Below are 22021 nucleotides of genomic sequence, written 5' to 3' on the forward strand. Positions count from 1 at the left end.
TGTAGCGGCCTGTGCAGTGCAGCTTGGCGGTTACTTACAAAACTAAACATCCAATTGCCATGTAGCCTTGCAACTGGGCTCCTGGGTATTTTACCCAGAGAAGCGAAAACTTTCACCCAAACAAAAATGTGTACGTGAATGTCCAGAGCAGCTTTAATGGAGCACCCCAAGGCTGAGAACCCCCAAATGTCCCTCGATGGGCGAGCGGTTACACACGTAATACTTGTCGACACGCAAAGGAGGGCCCTGCAGACATAGCCTGGGTGGGGGGTCAGGGGTGCGGAGTGAGGGAAGAAAGCCCCCGAACTCTGCCATCCCGCGTTTCAGAACACTTGAAACAACACGCCTCCAGAGATGGGGGACGGGGTCAGGGACGGCCGGGGTGACCACAGAGGGAGGCTCGCAGTGCTGGGTGGGCACGTAAACCCACACTGTGCTACCCTGGGAGAAACCGGCTGGAGGGGACATGGGCTCTCTCTATACTATCTGTGCAGCCTCCTGTGAACAATTATTAAAAAGTTTAACTTTCGGCACGTACATAAAAATACTACGAAAGGCAGAAGTCAGGCCAGGGCTGGTCAGGCTGGGGGCGTCAGGGGCCCCATGCTGCGTGGGCAGTGGGCCGCGGCCCAGCTTCCAGCACCACCCCCCCCCCCCCCAGCTCCACAGTCACAGCAGGCAGGCGACAGCCAGGCAACAGGGAAGCACAGAAACAAAGATGCACACGCTCCTGGAGGAAAGTCATTTCAGGGGAAAAATCACCCGAACAAGAGGTGTCAAGGCCAGTCAGAACCCCCATGTGAGGAGACAGGAGTTGTAACCAAGACCATGCAAGGGTTATAACTGTCTTTTGAAGGATAAGACAAAGATGTAACTAACAATGCAGGTATTCTTAAAAAACTAATCCGAGACACTGGATGTGAAAAATATAACTGTCAAACTGAAAACATCATCAACATGTGGAATGACCAGCAAGACCAAAGTGCTGGGTCTTGAGGGACAAATGACGGAGCTGGAGAAGAGGGGAGGTCCAGGGAGGGAAGCCGTGCAGAACCTTCTAGAGCTGGAGAAACACACGAGTCAGGCCGCGGGGCCCCTGGGGAAGGGTCCGACCCGCACCAGCAGCACCAGCACAAGCAATGCCAGGCGTCTGACTGCACACCCGGACTTCGTGCAGGAAGCGGGGAGCAAACCACGCCCTGTGTCTGTAGCGCGTCACTCCCGGGCCCCAGCCGCCCTCCTGCCTACTCACTCCCCAGAGAGACAGGCGGGTGCTGAGTCTCCCAAGCCAGTAACTCCCCAAAGCGGACGAGGAGCTCCCGGTGAGCCCAGGCACCTATGAGGAGAAGCCCAGAAAGCAGGCTGACGGGTCACACTCAGGAACCCTACAAGGCCCGCAGGCAACCGTGGCTGACGACCCCACCACTTCCTGGCCTCTCCCCTCCACGCACAGAAGTCCACTTGCCATCCGCACACGAAACAAAAGAGGAGACAGACAGGAGAGCGGCCCCACCCCAACAGGGACGCGTTACCAGGCCCGGGATGGACTTCGGCATGGTCTTCCGAGCCCTGTGGACCTTGACGTCAGCGCCCGGGGCCGGGGCCTTCTTGTCCTCTGTGTCCTTGCTGCCTTCCCCGGGCTTGGCTGGCATGGCGGCCGGCGGCTGGGGAAAAGCGCCAGGAGTCCTCCCTTTGCCAGCCCCGCCAGGGAGGGTCTTCGCGGCGTGACCGGGCAGGGAGGAGGCCAGGGCGCCAGCCACCCGCAGCGGTGGCTCAGACAGGGGGGCCTTGCCGAGGAAGTAGCCGTTGCTCCCGACGACGGGAGTCTGAGTGAAGCCGTCGGCTCGGATGTGGTTCTGCTTCCCCACCTCAGTGTCTCTGTCCAAAATCCCATTTTCCGCTATCCGGGCCACCGGACCGGCTCCTTCCTGCGGGCTGACTCTCGTGCTTTCCTGAGTGTGCTTCACAGCGGCCGGGTGGCCGTTGGCATCGCTCTTGTCGCAGGACCCGTTGGTTTCCCCGTCTGCAGCCACATGGGCCTCCCCTCCCTGCTGCTCTGCCGAGCCTTCATCAGCAGCCATAGGTGACCCTACGGAAGGAGGAGAAGAGTCAGTGGCTGCCCCGCCTGTGACCCCAACACAAGAGCCCCCACTGCCCTGCTTACACAAAACTGTCTGAAGAAAAACCACTTTATTTCATAGACAAACATTTGAGTTCAGACGGATTAAATATAAAGTATGTCACAGACACTGTCTCGACAGTGAGTCAGTTAAGGGGGGAATGACCCCATCCCCAGAAGGGCGGTCTACGCCCCGCCCCTAGCGAGGTGTGGGTGGGGTGTGGTCCTTGAAACAAACACCCCACTCCTCCAGTGAGTTCTTAAAAGACTTCCAACACATTATGCAGGATTTACATATCCTCCAGGAACAAATTCTCCACTGGAAAACAAAACTGGGTAGGATTCAGAGACAGGAAACAAGGCCTCGGGAGCAGCTTCCCAAAAACAGACCTAAAGAAAACAGGGTGAGTTTTCAGTCTGTCAGCCAGAAGCCTCGTTACAAACCCCTGGTCTCTGAAGCGCGTCTCCTCAACTTGATAAACAAGAAACACACTTCCCACCAGCAGATCGACACACGCGGAGCCTCACCACAGACCCCAGCAGAAAGCTCACAGTTACAGCGCTGGGTGCAGAGGGGCTGTGGTCACGTCCAAGACCCCACCACCCATCACCCCTGTACCCCTGTTTACAGCACATCACCTGCCATGACTCCATCACGACTGTACTGGCCCCTGCAAGGAGAGGTCCACGTTCACTACTGTACCCTGAGCACAGAAACACGAGTGCAGTAAGTACTGTCTGAATGAATAAACAGCTATTAATTTTTTTAAAAACCCTTGGCAAAACAGAATAGGTGAAAACCTACTCAACTTGGAGAAGGCCGCATGCCAATCTACAGCAAAGATACACTTCTTCAGAAATGTTGCATGAATTCCATGTAGGATCAGAAACAACATCAGGACATCCATTAACACCACAAAAGTTCACACAAGAGTGGGGTCCCAGATGACCCCACGGGAGAGAGAAACGAGGAGCAAGGCCTGGAGACAAGGGTTGGGCTCTCCTGCATACCTGGTCCGTCAGCAAGTCAAACACGAGTGCAGCAAGGCTGCCAAATCTGAAATCAAGTACAAAAACCAAAGGCATTTTTCTACGCTGGCCTTAACTTTTGAGAAAACATAAGAAAAAAAAAAAAAAAACAGTATTCACAAAAAAGCAGGAAAAACTATAAAGGATATAAAACTTTAACCAAGATCATGCAAAGTCTCTGCAGAGAAAAAAAATTTTAATGGAAGTATCTCACGACTTTGAACGTGACGGCAAAAACACAAAGATGCATGTCGCCTCAAACTGACTCTCTAAGTTCAATGATACCCTAATCAAAATTCCAATCAGTGTATTGAGGAACTCCATAACCTTATTCTGAAATGTGCAGGGAAAACAAATTTCACAAACAGCAAAGTAAATCGTGAAAAAGCACAGCAAAGGAAGGGGAAATGGGCCTCTCCCAACACAAAGGAGGACGGGGATGCGGACAGTCACAGGGCGTCGAGCACAGCCACCCAGGGGCCAGACGCTGACAGGTGCTCAGAAAGGCAAGCTCCTAGGACAAATGCATCTCAACTTGCAAAAGAATAGAGCTGGACCCTTACCTCACACCATATACAAAAATTAACTGAAAACGTTTCCAAGATCTGTAACTATAAGAAGAAAACACAGGCATAAATCTTTACAATCTTCTATGAAGCAATGGTTTCTTAGACGCTATAACAAAACCACAAGCAACCAAAGAAAAACAGGTAAGTTGGACTTTATTTTGTGTTTCAAAGGATACCATCAAGAAGGTGAAAAGACAACCCATAGATTGGAAGAGTATTTGCAAATCACACATCTGATAAGGAACTTGTACCTAAAATATATTTTTAAAAACCTCTGACAATGCATTAATAAAAATCAATAACCAATTTTAAAAACGGGCAAAGGATCTGAATTGACATTTCTCCAAAGAAGATACACAAATGGCTAATAAGCACATGAAAAAAATGCTCAGCATCGCCAGCCAGCAAGGAAATACACATCAAAACCACGACGAGATACCACTTTGCACCCACTAGGACAGCTGGAACCAAAAAGAAGGTGCCGACGAGTGTTGTCGGGAGCCGCCCTCGCTGCTGGGGGGCATGGACGTGGTGCAGCTGCTGCAGGAATCAGTCTGGAGGCTCCTCGAAAGGAGGACCCAGGCCTGGGCTCAGGGGCCGTGTGCAGAGGAGACTGGCACCTGGCATCACTCATCCACAACTTCTTTTAGAAAAGGGCCCAGGAGGGCAGACAGAGTGGGAGCCCAAGGAAGGGAACATTTCAAGGAACAGGGAGGAGGACAGCGCCAGAAGGAAGACGCTGAGGCAGGTCTTCAGAGGTCCCACCACTGTGAGCAAAGGGACAGGCAGGACAGTGTGCGGGGCAGCTCCGGGAGGGAAGCGCCCCAGGGCCAGCCGGGGTGGAGCAGAGAGGGGCCAGTGGGCCGGATGAGGCACCCTGAGGTGCAGGGCGAGGGCAGAAAGCAGGGCAGGGCCATGGCCTTCCGTCCAAGCTGGGCTGTCTGGAGAAGATGCCCCAGGGAGAGAGGGGGTGAGGCTGGAAACAGCCCTGGGAAGCCAGGCAGGCAGCTGCCCAACCCCCACCCCACTCAGCTCCCTGAGCCCCAACAGCTCTACTAGAACCTGAAGCATTTTGGTCACATGCTAAGCGACACACTCACAGGTAAGACGGTCCTGCCCTGTGGCCTGGGCTGCTGGGTCCCTTCTCTCAAGCAAGGCTGCCCTGCCATCAGCCCCAAGCTGGGGGCCCATACTCTGCCTTCACCCACCGTCACCCTCGGGTGTGCACGGGGTGGTCACAAAAGCAGAGGACCCCGTGGATGTGAAAAGGTGTCAGAGCAGCATGTGGGCCCACCAGGGAGGGGCAGGCCCGCGGCAGTTCCCATCGTGGGGGCCGCACCACAGCTCGGGGAAGACGAAAAGCGGCTGTCGGCCTAGGGCACAAGGTGGTCCCTGCCACCAGGCCACTCGAGGCCTCATCCTGGGAGGCTCAGGGCCGCCCACACCGAGCTCACAGGTCTACACGGAACACTGGGGCACAGGCCTCCGTCTCCCTGCAGTGCCTGGAAAGGCAGGGCCCTCGCCTCCCACTGCTGCACACACGGCAACCTCTCCAGACTGGCCTCTGCCACCCACGGGCCACTGTCTGTGTGTCTTCAGAGGATGCAGGGCCGGATGGGCATCTGACAGTCCGGGTAAGCTCGCCTGACCTTGGCCCCGAGCCAGCCTCTTCCCCACCCAGCTGAGAGGTGGGTAGACATCGTCCAGGGACCAGGCTGGGGCGGTGGCGCGGGTGTGCGGCCAGGACCAGGCGGCAATCTCTGTCACAAGGGACAGGAGCGCGGTGCGGGCGCGTTTCCTCCCATGTCAGTGGGGACAGCGCCACACCACCAGCCAGCAGGACGACACTGAGACACGCTTCTTGTCCGCATGGCCCTGCTGTTTGCACAGGAGGGCCTGTGCCGACACGGCCAGGCGGACCCCAGCATCTGAGGCTCCCAGGCGCCGGCCTCATGGTATCCAGCCAGGACGCTGCTCTCCAAAGGGGTCTGGCTGGCACCCCCAGGCAGCTTGGGTGGGACAGTGGGGTTTACCTGTCATGGTCTGTCCCAGAGCCAGCACCTCCCAGCCTGACTCCGGGCCTGTCCCTCCAAAAGCTCCCCTATGTACCAGCCCCTCGCCAGCCTCCCTCTACCTCCTGGCACCTCCGCAGCAGCTTCCACGCCCCAAGACCTGGTGCGGCCGCCCCCCTGCTGGCCTTACGGCGCCCTGAGGACCAGGACGCACAGGGCCTCCACCCTCCTAGAGGACCAAGAGCCCCGGGACCCCACAGGAGGAGGCCGCACGGCAGGCCTGGCCGAGCAGGGGTGGCCAGGCAAGGGGCCCCGGGCGCCCTTACCTTCACTCGGCAGCTCGGCTCCCAGGCCGCAGTCCTGCTTGGTCTCCCCCTTTGCCGGAACCGCCTGCTAAAGAGAAATAAATGTCAGCCGGGCTCCGCCAGCAGGACTCCTGTCCGTGGGCATCGCATCCAAACCAAAATTAAACCACCCAGGACAGGACGGACAGGGAACCTCGAGCCAGTGGAAAATGCTCTTGACACCGTCTCTTCGGGAGGAGGACCAGCAGTCAACCACAGCCCCGGGAAACCTCTACTTCAACTGTATTGGGGGGATAGTCTTTTAATAATAAGAATGCGTGGCTTACGTAACTAAAATTGCAAATGTTTTCTCTATTATAGGAATGCTACAATTTATTTCAAAGTGCATTCTGCTGCTGACAATAATTCATCTAAGTATTTCAAATGTCCAACAGCCTACAGAAAAGTCAGAGAAATGGATAAATCAAGAAAATTCAATGAAAACCTGAATCACTAAGTATTTGAGTCTACCATACAGAGACGTGAATTACACGATGCCTCTTGCAATGGTTTTAAGACAAACTTCTTGCCTTCAGGAATGTGAGAGTCTGGTTAGAGAACGAACAGAAACACACAACACACCCTTAAGCGGGGTCTCTGCAGGCGCCCGGTCCACAGGGGGAGCAGCTGACGCAGACCCTCTAGGCATCTCTCTTAGCGACATCCAGAGTCTAGGGGCATAGCTCCCATAACGCTTGCGTAACGTTCTGGAATGTTTTCTTCAAGAGACACCACAACATGTGCTCGCAACACTCCTCCTGAGCCTGGCTCCCACCGCTAATTTCACTGGGGTCAGGCGGCTCCCTGGAGCAGTGCCCACCCCCACGGCGCCCTCCTTCCTTGGCACCACCCCAGGCCTGCGGGCCAAGAAGGGGCACAAGCACGGCAAGCTCCCTCCGGCCACTTCCAGGCTCCACTCTCCTACCTTTCTAGGGCTCCACGTCTGGCCTGACCAGTGGTTTGAAACCCAGTGGTTTTCAAAGTGTAAGCTGAGGATCCCCGGAGCCCCTGAGAACTCCTCAGGGGACCTAAGAGGACTTGTTTTTTGAGGCATGTGTGCACACACACACACAGGGGTAAGGTCTCACCGGCACTACCGGGTCCTGGCCACCAGACCACAGCCAATGGCGCCTGGGTGGACATCCACTCCTAGCTGGTCACACAGGGTCCCTTGTTCTAGGAGCTGAGGAGCTCAGTCGTGTACGTGGCCACATGGATGAAGGCCAGCCACCGTTCCTGAGCACCTGTCGTGTGCCAGGCACCTGCCAGCCCAAGGGGAGGCCTCAGTGGACAGCAGGGTCCAGGCCACAGGGCCAGCTGACAGTGGTTTTTACATCACCAGAGACCTATGAACAATAACGACAAGATGTGACAGAAACCTCTGTGGTCAAAGCCATGTGTGGTCCTTTTCAGAAAAGTCCTTAGAGCCCTGTTCCAGTCGGGGGATAAGAAACAAACACAAACACATTAACTTCAGCTAGAGTGTGGGGTGCTGTGACGTTATAAAACCGGGGTTGCAAGGCTGCAGCGGTGAGGGGTAGCCAGCTGGGGGCTCTTCTCCAGCCCCTCCCAGTGGCCTTGTGCTCATACCATCTACAGGCCTGGATTAAACAGTCCTGGTCTGTTGGCACTGGCCAACTCCCTGCTGCCCCTTCTGCAGTTAGGAAGCTGGAATTTGGTGCCAGGCACTAAGGGAAACTCTTGAGGCCTCACAGCCTTCCTCCCAGAGGAAGGGGAGTACTTTCTTACAGAGTCAGACCTGACACATCCCTCCTCGTCAAGGAGAAACAAGCCTTCATCGTGGATGGCAAAGCCCAGCCTCTGCTCCCCTCAGCACCCCCTCCCACACCCTGACGCCAGTCTCTGGCCCTTGGACCCCGCCACCCCTCAGCAGGCCAAGCTCCACCTTCTCAGACAGCCTCACCTGGACCTCGCCTTGTGGCCCCGCTGGTCCCACCACCACCAGGCACACCACCAGCCTGTCTGCCCTGCCAGCATGAGCACTCAGGGTCCAAAGGGGGGAACCTGTCCTGTCCCCAACCTGTCGGCAGTGCCGGGCGGGAGGAAGAAGCTGAGAAAGCGTGTGGCAGAGAAAAACAGGGTCTTCCTAGGGGACTGGGTGTGGCGCAAGCCTGAGGGGCGCTCTGGGACAGCCCAGACGCACAGTCCACACGTGTTGCGGCCACCCTGCTCCTTGTGGGCACTGCCAGTGCCACGTCTGGAAGCCCAAAGGCCCAGAGACTGAGGCTGCGGGTGAGCTCGGCCCACGACCAGGGCAAGAAAGACAGAAATCTCCTGAACCCAGATGCTCTGTGAGTTGAACCTATATGTACCTAGCAAGAGGGAACATGGGGGCTTCCCTGGTGGCGCAGTGGTTGAGAGCCCGCCTGCCGATGCAGAGGACACGGGTTCGTGCCCCGGTCCGGGAAGATCCCACATGCCGCGGAGCGGCTGGGCCCGTGAGCCATGGCCGCTGAGCCTGTGTGTCCGGAGCCTATGCTCCGCAAAGGGAGAGGCCACAACAGTGAGAGGCCCGCGTACCGCAAAAAAAAAAAAAAAAAAAAAAAAAAGAGGGAACACGGTTTTCGTTGCCTTTTCCAAAGGGCCAGCAACCTACAAAATCGACATCAACCAGGAAAGGATTACAGGTGGAACACGTAGCCCAAACCACTAACAAAACCAGAACCAAACAGAACTGCTGGCAGACACTTGAAACCCCTGCCAGCTCTCCCACAGGCAGGGGCTGTGACAATCCCGACAGTAAAAGGTGGATGGGTGACCTCAGTCTCTGCTTTGCAAGAAGAGCCTCAACTAACCCCAGAGTGAGCTTGGGATACGGGGACACAACAGGAGGAGGAAAACCTCCAGAGAAGACGCGAGCCAACGGCAGTGCGCACAGCAGAAGCTCTGAGCAGTGCGAGGGCCCCTGGGCAGCAGCAGCACAGAATCTCGACTCCCACGTGCCACCTCCACGGAGAGACTGAGGCTCCTGGCAGAGAGGACCAACTCCAGGCAGGGCGGGGGCACAAGAGGAGCTTAGAACCTCGGGTTGTGCCTGAAAACGAAGCACTCAAACTGGCAGGGGGCGTCCAAGAACCAGGACAGACCCAAGGGATGCCACTCCGGAGTCTGCGACACTTGGAGCATCAAAATGAATAATGACAGGAACAGGAATGGTAAACCAGTGAATAAACACCAGCATCAAATAAATGAATGGATAACAAACAAATCCAACAGGGAAAGCTCCTTATCCTAGATGCCAACAACTGAAGGCAGAGAGAGGGCTGGGAGCTGAAGCCACCATTACAACTCGTGGAGGAAGTTTCGTAAGAAATGGGATCTTACAGAATCTCAAAGTATCTCGCCGCAACATTGTCCTCAAGTAAGAGGGAATTCCCTCAAGTAAACGGAAGAGCAGTGACCTTCCGTGGAGAAACCTGTAGCCTCACCCATGGGACGGTCACGGACAAAGCGGCAGGTCTCCTGATGGGGACGCACCCTAACCCTAACCCTTCCTGCCACCAGGGTTTCCAGAAAGCAACGTGATGTGCCCTTGGAAAAGGAAGACCGAGGAGCTGGAGTCCCCTCAACTACCCGTCCAGAGCGGGAAAGCGCTGTGAAGGGACTACTGTGACGACTGCACGCACAGCGACTGGGCACCGTGTTCACGTGTGATTACCGTGACACCTGTATGCACTGCAGACCAGACGGTTGTGTCAACATCGGGATCTTGATGGTTATTCAGAGAAATGTCCTTGTTTGTAGTAAATAAGAGCCTGGACTTACCTCTGTGCGGGACAGAGGAGACAAGATGCATGTGTGGTGTGTGTGCATACATGTGCACATGTGAAGGACATAACAACTGGAGTCAGGGTGAAGGGTAGATGGGAGCCACTGTGCTAATCTTGCAGCTTTTCTGTATGTTTGAAATTATTTCAAATTAAAGTGTTTTAAAAGGAAAAGTCAGGAAAGTCTTCAGACTGGAAGCACGCTGTGTGGCCACGGGGCAGACAGGGTGGAACTGAAATGACGACAGGGCGTCTTGCAGGTAACAGAGAGGCAGCAGCAAGGACTTCCCAGAGGGGAACTGGTCCACGGCAGAGGCGCAGAAGCACAGGCTTGGAACCTGAGGACCCAGGCCCTATCCGGCTCCTCTGTCCCCCTGCACTTTGCCGAGGTCACCTGGCTTCTGCAGCTGCAAGGCAGGGACCACTTGTTCCAGGAGCTGCTGTGAGGACGACAGACCTGGTGCCTGACGCGGAGCCAGCAGACCCGCAGCCCCGGATGCGTGAGGACACAGAACACGCGTGCACTGGGGGCTCCACAAACTGCTGCGCCTGCACCCCGTGTCACCGGGGGCCCAGGACCACGGGCAAACGCAAGGGTTCCGGCACTGGCTGTGGGACTCAGGTCCGGAGAGAGCAGGAGAACAGGGACATAAAGACAAATAGTGGCGGGGTGGGGGAAACCCCCAAAGGAGTAGCAGGCTCGGGAGCCAGACGGCACAGCTGTTTCCACCTTCAATGAACTATCAACATTTAAAAAGTAGGAGAGTTTACAAGAAATCTGGGTTTCCAGACTCTGAAACAGTGAGGAGCTGTGGCGACCCTGGCGGGGTGCCTGGACAGGCTCCTGCGGGGTTCCCCACAGAGTTGGCCTCTTGACACCCGGGACCAGCACCAAGTCAGATTCCACCTTACTCCTGCATGTAGGTACTGACCCTCAGGGTCTAGACCGGAGAAAATGCCCTCCTGCCCAGGCCTGCTTCACTCATCTTAACTCATCCGCCTGCCCCCTGACCTCACTGGCAGCACCTGACTTGAGGCATCACCTCCCAGGACCTGTCCTGGCCACATCTCAGTAATGGTGCCATGACCTGGCCCCACCGGGTTGGGCTGTGGGGCCAGGATGTCTGATCCCAGGCCCCTGATTTCCCACTGTCCATCCAGGGCCAGGCAAGGCTGTACCTCGTCTTTACCCTCAGCCCCACGTGGCCGGGCCTCACTGCCTCTCCCAGCCCATCACAGCTGCATCCCAACTGCCAACCACCTACACCCTTCAACCCCCTCAAACAGGAGTTCTCTGGGGTCCCCAAGACCCTTCCAGAGATCAAGACTGTTTTCATAACACCAGCAGGATCCCACTCACCCGTTTCGCAGTACTGACATCTGCACAGATGGTGCAAGGACAATGCTGTCGGCACCTTAGCAGGAATCAAGAGGGTGGCACCAAACGACACGCTTAGTGACTGAATTCATCCTCACTCTGGGGCCACCGCCCCACAGCAAGGACACTGGGCCCGCCGACAACACCTCTGGGCCCCGGGCCCTGACTGGTGACAACGGGTGTCTGGAAACAAGCCGGGCGGGCACAGCCCCCGGGACCCCATGAACACAGCAGGTGTCTGGAGACAAGCCAGGGTGGGCACAGCCCCCAGGACCCTATGAACACAGTGGCAAACCAGCTGCCTCCTGTCACAGCACCAGCCAGCCACACGTTCACCCACAAAATTATGGTTCATGACCTTTCCCCCAAAAAAGTCTGTTTTAAGAATATTATGGGGTTTCCCTGGTGGCGCAGTGGTTGAGGGTCCGCCTGCTGATGCAGGGGACGCGGGTTCGTGCCCCGGTCTGCAGGGGACGAGGGTTCGGGCCCCGGTCTCCGCGTGCCGCAGAGCGGCTGGGCCCGTGAGCCATGGCCACTGAGCCTGCGCGTCCAGAGCCTGTGCTCCGCGGCGAGAGGGGCCGCAGCAGTGAGAGGCCCTCGTACCTCAAAAAAAAGAATATTATGTAACACACAAATAATGCCAGACTGGGCCGCTATTTTGCTCTGTGTCTACCCGAGTGCATTCAGGAACCCGCTGACGTGCTCACAACACACCAGGCCCTGGGTGAGCATGAGACCTGTAAACAGAGCACCGCCATCTCTGCCTCACTTCTGTCTCCTACTTAAAACCCAAGCACCTCCTCGCTCATTTCTCTGAGTGACTGCTGCTGGTGGCACAGGGTGAAAGAGGACCAGGGGGAGGGGGTGGCATGGGGAAGGAGGGAGGGCAGAGGACAGGCAGGGGTGGGCGAGCAGGGGCACACCCAAGCGGCTCACACCTGTAGGGCACGGGACAGTGTGCTGGAGTCTGGGATGCTATGAAGTCTCCAAACGAAGGACACATTAGCTTATCAGATGAATATGAAAAACAAATATCAAAGAAAAGGAATACTCTCTCGGTCTGAAACTTCTGTACAAGCCTCTACCTGACAAAACCTGCCCTAGGGCTCTGCTCTAACACTTGCTGTGCCTTATTTAAGACACAGGCCCCGCCAGTGGCCAATTTCTCTTGCATAAAAAGGAAGAGAAAAAAAAAGAAAAATAGGGCTCCCCTGGTGGCGCAGTGGTTGAGAGTCCGCCTGCCAATGCAGGGGACACGGGTTCGTGCGCCGGTCCGGGAGGATCTCACATGCCGCGCAGCGGCTAGGCCCGTGAGCCATGGCCACTGAGCCTGCGCGTCCGGAGCCTGTGCTCCGCAACGAGAGAGGCCACAACAGTGAGAGGCCCGCATATCGCAAAAAAAAAAAAAAAAAGGAAGAGCAGCACATATTCGTAAAGCTCACAATAAAGAAATATTACTGCTTACCTCAACCCTGTCTAGCCTAGCAGGTTATTCTTTCTCCCTGATCGAAGCAAAACAAAACAATGGGCTAAAACAAAGTTTTGAGGTAATTAATCGACTTCAAATCAAGACCTTTCCATTTACAACCATCTACCTAAGTTGTATGGGAGTGAAACACATGAATGTGCATGAACGACCAGCCAGCAATTCAAGTTCTTAATTAAGTCAACATGGCCGCAGAGACACAGAACCCAAAGGCCAGTCTCTCACTCATACACAGACAACAGAATCAACACTGGTGAAGGTCCACCCGTGGCTAACTCGTTTCCCAAAAGCCTGGTCTCTTTCCTGGAAGAACTTCCAATAAAATCATCTAAACTCTCCCCCAGGCCACATCACTGATCAAGGTCACTGGTCAGGGCGGAGGCCTCCCCAACCTGGCTTCTCTGAAGGCACAGCCCCTGACCCAGTGCTGGCAGCTCACCCTGGCGGTCCTGCCCATAGCCCAGAGATCCATGGCCCCCGTGGCCTGAGACCCCAACACCCCACCCTCAGGAAGCCAGGAGGTGAAGGAATGCCCCCCCCCCCAGACGACCTGCCCCACTTTCCATCCCTCCTTCAGCACGGGCCGAACCTGCTCACCCTGCTCAAGTACCACGGCCACCACCTAAATCACGAGGGCTTCAACCGCAAGGCTGGGCCCCATCTCCACCCCAAGACCCATGTGTCCCAATAAGGAAGGACCTGCACCTCCTTCACCTCCTCCTTGGAAGACAGACAACCCCAGAGTCAGACCCCACCCGCAAAATCACCGGGAATCCGGACCGGCAACCTCATCCGTAAGCATCAGGCCTTCCGTTTTTCAGATGCCACAAACTTGGGCACGACTAAGAATCCACAGCTTGCAGCGGGAACCAGCGGGGACCACGTGTGCTCACCAGGTGTACACAAGGCACACACGCCGTACAACTCTCGTCCACTGCACCACCGAGACACGACAATTCCAGAAAAACAGCTCCTTCCAGGGCTTTTTGTCCTCTTTATCCTCAGCACATCTGCCCGAACTCCAGAACATTTCAGGAGCAGACTTCATATCACACTCCCAAACCCAGACTGAAAAAGGGAATCCTCTCAGAGCCTGGGATTTGCAGAGATTCTGGGGCTTCTTTCAGTCAAAGAGCCTTTTACATACAAACTTCTAAATAAAAAGACATTTACAGGGTGAAAGCAGTGAGGAAAGACTGAAGGGAGGTGCGGGGTCCTGAGGGGTGGAGCTATACCCAAGGACACCCCTCTCTTCACAGAATCAGGAATCTTTACAGTCCTAAACTCAACGTTGCATGTGGGTTTTAGTTCCCGGACCAGAGATCTAACCCAAGCCCCCTGCAGTAGAACCAAGGAGTCTTAACCACTGGACTGCCAAGGAAGTCAGACTCAACTCTTCTTAAATATGCAAAAACAAAGCGCTCCTGCCTCGAGTGTCCACATTCCTGAAACAGAAGAGAAACCAGAAGAAAACCCTCAGACTCTGCACCATGTGGCTAAGGTTCTCAAGTCCATCCGTCCACTGGAGAACAGGCCGGTCCCCCTCCAGCCTTGTCCTCCATTCAGCCCTGCCAGCTGGTCCTAACCCTCCTCGCATCCTCACATTCGGTGACCTGCCGTTTTTGACAGTAAAACTGGAGCTGGGACTCCATGATGCCAGAACTGCTCACAGTAAGAGTCCCTCCACCAGCCTATCCAGACCCTCATTCGACTTCTTCACCGCCTCTGATAAAATCCCAGTTTGATCCAGCTGAAAGGCACCGGGGCAGGGGTACAAAGTCTGCCCAGGAGGTGGCCAGAATGGCCAGTGAGCGGCAGCGGCAGCACGCCCTTCGGGGAGTGTGACAGCCACATGCTCACTGCGAGCTGCGTCTGACCACGCCTCCCAGAAGAATAAACTCTACCCTTTGGAGCATCAGTTTTCACATCCTAAAGAGCTGATGTGGCTGGAGAAAAAAGAAAGAAAACTTTCCAGTTTGTGAAGTTTTTTCCTTAAATGCAAATTGGCAGGTTTCGATATACACAAACCCTAAGGGAAAAAAACACATCCCAAGAGGTGAGGTAGAATCTGACCCCGTGCTGGATGTGTAAGGCCAACACAGGGCAGTGGGTGCAACAAGCTGCCCAAGACATGAATGTCCAGTGACATCTGAAGTTCAGATAAATGACAAGCCGTGTTTTAGCATAAGTATGTTTATCTGAACTTTAAGTGTAACTGGGCATCCTGTATTCTTTTTTTTTTTTTTTTAATTTTCTTCACCAGTTTAATATGCATCAGGCTCTGGTTTTCCTTTCTTTTTTAAAAAATATTTATTTATTTATTTGGCTGCATCGGGTCTTAGCTGCAGCGCATGGGCTCTGGAGCAGCGGACTTAGCCGCCCCACGGCATGTAGGATCTTAGTTCCCCAACCAGGGATCGAACCCGTGTCCCCTGCATTGGAAGGCGGATTCTTAACCATTGAGCCACCAGGGAAGTCCCGCATCTGGTATTCTTATTTGCTGAACTTGGCAGCCCTACACTGAGTCTGTGAGGATCAGCAAAGGACAGAGGACCCTAGGTTTCTGTAATTCTGAAATGGCAATGCTTACATTTCAAAAGGCAATATTCTCTGCCCTGTGAAATCATACTCCTAAAAAGAAAAAGAATTATTAATCAAACAATTTCTTCATAGAGAATAGAACACAGAAGAAAATAAAATGTAGAGGAAAAAAACTAAAGGAATTATGAAGTCCTGCTCTCACACCATCTCTTATGCCTTGGCATGGGAGGCCTTCCCTAACTTGGCTCCCTTTTACCACTTGGGAGACTGTCTGCCCCACTGGGTGTTTGGCCTGACCCATCTCTGGGGGAAGAGGTCCCCACCTGGAACACAGGGAGGTCGCTTGTTACCCCTACCATATGCATTTCAATAAAAACATCTCAAGGTGGTGAAAAAACAAAAAAAGTCTTGCTAGGGTCTTCAGGTATCCTTATGTAAAAGAAAGAACGCGGGCTTCCCTGGTGGCGCAGTGGCTGGGAGTCCGCCTGCTGATGCAGGGGACACGCATTCGTGCCCCGGTCCGGGAGGATCCCACGTGCTGCGGAGCAGCTGGGCCCATAAGCCATGGCCGCTGGGCCTGCGCGTCCAGAGCCTGTGCTCCACGACGGGAGAGGCCACAACAGTGAGAGGCCCGTGTACAGCAAAAAAAAAAGGAAAGAAACACACCCACCACCCATTCTACAAGGGTTAAGTCTGAGCCACTGCAGTGCTGACAGAGAGAACACCCTGAGAGGCTCTCTGTGCTTTGGAAAACAGGCCCCTTAGAGAGTAGATATCTCAGAAGAATTTTAATGAACCCAAATTCCTGCCTCTTTCCATACACAGAAAAAAGGGCTAAAATCATTTATGGAAATACCCCTTCCCCGTGACTAGCGTTACCTTCTACGGAGATGTGTGCTTGGCTGCACACACCCCCTGGCCCAGACCACACAGATCCTGGCCGCTCCCCCACCTCTTCACAGCAGCCCCTCAGAGCTACTGAGAAGCTGTCTCCCAGGCTACAGTCCTCGGTAAGATCCGGAATAAAACTCAGCTCACGGCTCCTACATTGCGTCTTTTTCCTGTTTCAGTCAACGTTCCTCAAGTTAACTTCCAATCACACAGCCCTCAGTACGGATGTGGCCGCTCAGACACAGAATCCCGCCACCCCGCAGCTGCCCCGCCAAGAACCCGGCCCTGCCTCGCCTTGCTCTGGACCCTGCCTGCTCCCCACGCGTGGACAACAGGGCACCCTTCCACACAGGGCAGCGGGCCAGGACCTGTGCCAGCGACACAGAGCGGTTTTCAGATCCCACACAGCACATCTGTGCAGCAAAGACCCCCCAACTCCATGGAAGATGAGAAGCAGCTGAAGTACACTCAGGCAACCAGTTCTGGCTGCATGACATTACAGAGAGTATCTCCCAAGAAAAAGTGTACAGTCGTTTGTTTTTAACAAAAAGTGGGGGAGGGGGGAAATACCCAGATGCAAAGACCAGAGAAGTCATATTCTAAAGTCATCTTTAGGTGACACTGGCGGGTGGCTGTGTTCATTGTAGTGATGTCACAGGACAGGAAACAGCGACCGCGTTTCTATCACGGCGACGCAGACTCCCATCTACTAAGGTCTCACTCAGATTTTCTTAGTGAGTAAACAAATATCTTGTACCAGTTCTCACAGCAGCACCACTTATTTGGTGTTCCTCCCGCTAAGTGTAGCCACAGAACAAGCACGTAAGAACACCTGCCGCACCAACAGCGCTATCTGTAGGTGACATCAAGGTAGCCTGCGTTCCCTCCTCAAGGCTCAGGGCCTCCGTCCGCCCCCACTGGACATCACTGGACATGAGAAGAATGAGCACCAAGTGCAATCTGTCATGATGCAGTTAGCCTCAGTTTACAACATTTGCTTCTACATGCTTTTTAAAAAGACAGTTTTTGTTACACACACAGTTGGCCCCCTGTGTCGAGGGTTCCACCCCCGCAGACTCAACCAATTGCAGATCAAGTATGTTCGGAAAAAAACTCCAGAAAGTGCCAAAGAGCAAATGTTGAACCTGCCAGTTTGCACGGCGCCGGCAGCTGTTTACACAATATTTACATTGTACTTAGAGCTGTTTACACAGCATTTACACTGTATCCGGTATTACAAGTAATAATCAGAAGGCGATTTAAGTATACAGAAGATGTGCTTAGATTACATGCAACAATAGCACTGTTATTTCACATAAGAGACTTGAGCATCCACGATTCTGGTATCTGCAGGGGGTCCTGGAAACAATCCCCGACAGATACCAAGGGACAACCGACAGATACCAATGGACAACGGTACAGCACAGATCATCAAGGTTAGGATTCTATGAGGAATCTCCACGAACTCTCCAGGAAAATTACAAGGAATCCTTTGTACTTAACTGTCAGACCCGTGAGCCTCCTCATTGGCACCTGCACCTGCTCACCTGAGAGGCGAGGGGCCTTCCCACCCAGGTGCCAGCCTTGGGCAGACCCAGACTCTCACTCCCCGCACAAGAGGGTCCCACCGCTCTGCCTCCCAGGTGCCCACCCATCAATTTCTACCACACTGCTGACTTTTTTGTTGTTAAATAAACAACGGATGATGGGAGAATGATCATAGAAATTCTGACATTACCCCTTAGAAGATTCCTAAAATTCAAAGGTAAGTAAGGGCTAGATATATTTTAGATAATGTGTATTAAAAGGACAAGCCTATAGACAAATTATAGATTTCAATAACTTTCTCAATTTGCATGTTGAAGACAGGGACTTCCCTAGTGGTCCAGTGGTTACGACTCCATGCTCCCAGTGCAGGGGGCCCAGGTTCAATCCCTGGTCAGGGAACTAGATCCTGCATGCCGCAACGAAGATCCCCTGTGCCGCAACTAGACCCGGCGCAGCCAAATAAATAAATAAATATTAAAAAAAAAAGAAAGAAAGAAAAAGACGATGTGGTCACGTCCACAAACCAGTAACAACAACCATGACAACGACCATCACCAGGGAGCTCGGTTTCTACCTCCCTTTGCGCCTGCTGCCCTGCCCGGGAGCTGAGAGTAAGACCCCCACCCGCTCAGCGGGGAGGGGTAAGGCCTCTGAGGGAGGGAGCACAGGGTCCCGACCCTCTCCAGGCTCCCACAGCGGGACCAGCTCGAAGACCCAACCACGAGCTACCTTAGAAGTGAGCACCTTCCCACACACTCCCTGCACAGAAGTGCTAACCTCAACAATAAGGTTATAGTCACAAAAGTACCAGAAAGTTAAAACTGCCTCCAAATACTTCATCTTCAAAATGGTGTGCTGGGGACCCTGGACCACCCCCAGGGCCAGGCCAAACCCGAGGACGGGACAGGAGAGCCAGCTCCAGAAAAACACAAAAGCTGACACAGCGGCTTGCAGACCTTGCACTCGCTGTGGGGCCAGCTCTGCGGTCGGGCCTCAGACCTGAAAGCTGCAGGACTGGAGCCCCCGCCTCCAGCCAGAGCTGACTGTTTCCTCGGCCTCCGCAGGCCCAGGCCACTTGGCATCCACGCACGTCACATCACTCCTGCATTTGCACAGAACTCCTGTCTCAAACACAAAGGTTGAGAAGGTTCATCTTTAAGTGCTACACGCACATTTTAAGTTAAAAGCAGCAAAGCCATTTCGGAAAGAATCTGAGATGAACTCGACTAGAACCATGTAAAACAGCTCCATGTGCTGGGGAGGCGGGAAAGGATGCAGTCAGTGCCCCCAGGGAACTGCTGCCCTCCCAACTTGGCCACCAGCATTTCTATCCTGGCTCCAGAGGGCTGTGCGGCACATGTGCTGGATTGGGAGAGGGGATGTCAGCTTTCAGGGCTTATCTACCTGAGCTATAAAGAGACCCAACAACAGCACGATATTAAGAGAAAGGAGGAGAAACCCTCTCGACAATCATCTTCGTGGCAGGCGTGGCTCACTCAGCTCATCTGATGACTACTGAAAGGAAAGCCCCTCCTCCACACTGGCCACCAGGCTTGCCTCGGCCTGTGCCCTGGAGACCACTGCACAGCACCCAGCACGGGGCACACAAAAGGGACCTTCTCTCCCATGAGGAGAGAGGTTTTGGTTCTAGCCATAACAGGAGATGCCAAACCCGACCTGCCATCTGCCCCTCTCTGCCCGAGGCCTGGACCAGCGGTGGCATCCCTTCCCTGAGAACCACAGGGATGCCAACGCCAGGCTGTAAGCAACAAACAGGTTCTCAAAGATGGGACGCATCTGCAGTCCAAGAAACTTCTGGAGATGTAGAGCGCTACCCGCCCACCCCCTAATTTTAAACTATTTTCCACATACCAATTTCACTAGCTAATTATCAAAAGGGTGGGGAGAAAAGAATGAATCCTTTCAATATCTCACAGATTTCCTGTCCTCTTTGTCTTTTTGTTTTTTCCCCTTGGCAGAAAAAGGAGAGTTAGTTCCTAAATTTGGAAAACACAATTAATTCCAAAGTGGCCCCATACATTACGTCTAAGGGATTTTGAAATATCAGAACAAGACTCCCTTTCCATCTGTTACTTAACCATTAACTGGCCTCTCTGCAAAGAAGAAAACCAAAGGAGCTACCTCCTCGCTGTTTCCCTTGACCTAGGACTCTCTCAGCTACTATATTTTTCCAAAGATGGCAGACCAACATGTCTCCCATCCTCCACGCCCTGCTACTGGATGGTGCTCACACTTCCCCCCAAAAGGTGGGCTCTGTGTGCCCTGGCCACTCACTGGGCCTGGACCCTGAGATGCGGCTGAAGTGATCTCCCCCCTGATATCTAAAGTCAGGTCACGCAGGAGCCCGGACCACAGAAGCTGAGTGCCAATATGCGCGTGAGTGAAGGGCCTTCAGATGCACCCACTCCCAGTGCTGAGTCTTCCAGCTGAGACCCCAGACTCCTGGGCCAGAAAAGAGCCATCCTCTAAGCTCCACCGGAACCGCTGGCCCCCGAGAGGGACAAGGATCGCTGCTGTCTTGGGCACTGAGTTCCGGGGCACTGTGCCCGGCGGCAGCAGGCAACTCAGGTGGCGCACTCCTCCTTCCGTTCTCCCAGCCACCGGGAGGCCCCCCACCGGGGTCAGGGAAAGCCCAGCCTGGGCCCAACAGCCGAGGTCTCCCCACAGGACCCCGATCCACGGGGAAGACGTGGCAAACCAAGAGATGCGCCAGGTGCTGTGGAAGCCCCCCCACCCCCCGGAGAGCACGGGTCTCGCCACTCAGCACCCCACGCCCCAAGCTTCTACGGATTGAACCCCGCTAACTGGACCTGACTGTGGAGGAAAATGAGAACGAGCCACAAGCTCCCGAGGTGGCCGGCAAGCACTGGGCTGGAGCGGGCATCTGTCCCAAAGGCACAAACCAGGGAGTGGAGTACACAGCACTCACCCTCAGTATAACTTCCCTCGCAGCGGACAGTCACACCACAAACACGCTGACGTCCTAGTTCACACGTCTGTCTCTAATGAATCTGGATAGTCCCGTTGCCACAATGTGGTTTGCTGACAAAATCAGGTTTTCGGACCCTTCCACGGGGAGCACCACGCTGCCGCTCCCACTGTACATGACATTGCCCCAGGGCCATGTGGCCAGGTGGCGGGGATGGGTGCCCACAGGCACACAGCCCAACAGGATGCGGTGGAGATTCAGGACCCTCCCCCAGGGCTTAAGGCTGGCCAACTCCCAGCTCCTGTACTCCACGGAGCCTGGGCTACACCAAGGTGAAAACCTTGGACACCGTGAGAAGTCAGAACGCCTGGCTGGCAGAGGGCACAGTCAGCTGCGTGCCTCACTCAGGCCCCACTTGCACCACAAGGACTCAGCACACTGAGCGCCACTCTAAAAACCAGGGTCAGTCAGTCCACTCCAAACTCCAGGTTCTTACTGACTCAGTTTCAACCAAAGTTTCGGCAGCATAAAACTATCACAGGGGAAATCACTCAGTATCACGTCATCTATCACACTTAGGTTACCAATATAAAAAGCAAAGTGGGCAGCATGGCTCATCAATACACTGGCCCTAAAAAAATCATTAACAGAATTCCAGAAAGCGGGACATTCTGCAAGACCACTGACATAGTTTCCTCACCAAGCCGATGGTGGACAGCTACAGCTGAGGAACTTAAACAGAACAACCATGCAAAGTGCAGGCTATGCTGGGCCCTGATTTGAACTAATCAACTGTAAAATGACATCCTGACATAACTGGAGGGAAATCTTAAATGGCTGGATGGGGCCTCCTGGTGGCGCAGTGGTTGAGAGTCCGCCTGCCGATGCAGGGGACACGGGTTCGTGCCCTGGTCCAGGAGGATCCCACATGCCGCGGAGCGGCTGGGCCCGTGAGCCATGACCGCTGAGTCTGGCGCGTCCGGAGCCTGTGCTCCGCAAACGTGAGAGGCCACAACAGTGAGAGGCCCGCGCACCGCAAAAAAAAAAAAAAAAAAAGGCTGGATGATACTGAATTACTGTGGATTTTGTTAGGAATGAAAATGACATGTAGTTATGTCAAAAATGTCTATATTTAAAAAACAATACACAGAGTGTAGAGGTGGAAATTTCATGACACCTATGATGCGCTTTGAGAGGCCAATCAGCGCACAGGCCCAAGCTGTCTACTTTTGTATGTGATGGAAACAAATTCTTCAGAAAATTCCAGTGGAAAACTAGATCTAAGATTACAGAAGATACATGTATCGAAAGAGAACAGTACACGCCCACCCCTCGCGGGTGCCAGCGCCAGGCACCAGCGAACCTG

The 22021-nt window shown here is 54.2% G+C and overlaps 1 protein-coding gene across 6 annotated transcripts in view; it reads right to left on the reverse strand.

The window, feature by feature from the left end:
- The window catches only part of EHMT1 (euchromatic histone lysine methyltransferase 1), a 147456-nt gene that overhangs the window by 70973 nt on the left and 54462 nt on the right, over positions 1–22021 (reverse strand). For 4 of the 6 annotated variants that reach the window (XR_004350285.1, XM_032634348.1, XM_032634345.1 and 1 more), the window contains exons 2-3: positions 6056–6122; positions 1533–2089 (exon numbers count right to left, since the gene is read on the reverse strand). Coding sequence is in view for 5 of the 6 variants with exons in the window: in XM_032634348.1 (XP_032490239.1) it covers positions 1533–2089; positions 6056–6122 (624 nt within the window). In the remaining variant the exon portion in view is untranslated. Of the gene's footprint in view, positions 1–1532; positions 2090–6055; positions 6123–6655; positions 6673–22021 lie in introns of those variants that run through there. The other 2 variants (XM_032634349.1, XM_032634346.1) reach the window with 2 other exon arrangements.

This window comes from Phocoena sinus, chromosome 6 (assembly GCF_008692025.1).
Source record: "Phocoena sinus isolate mPhoSin1 chromosome 6, mPhoSin1.pri, whole genome shotgun sequence".
Classification (NCBI taxonomy): domain Eukaryota; kingdom Metazoa; phylum Chordata; class Mammalia; order Artiodactyla; family Phocoenidae; genus Phocoena; species Phocoena sinus.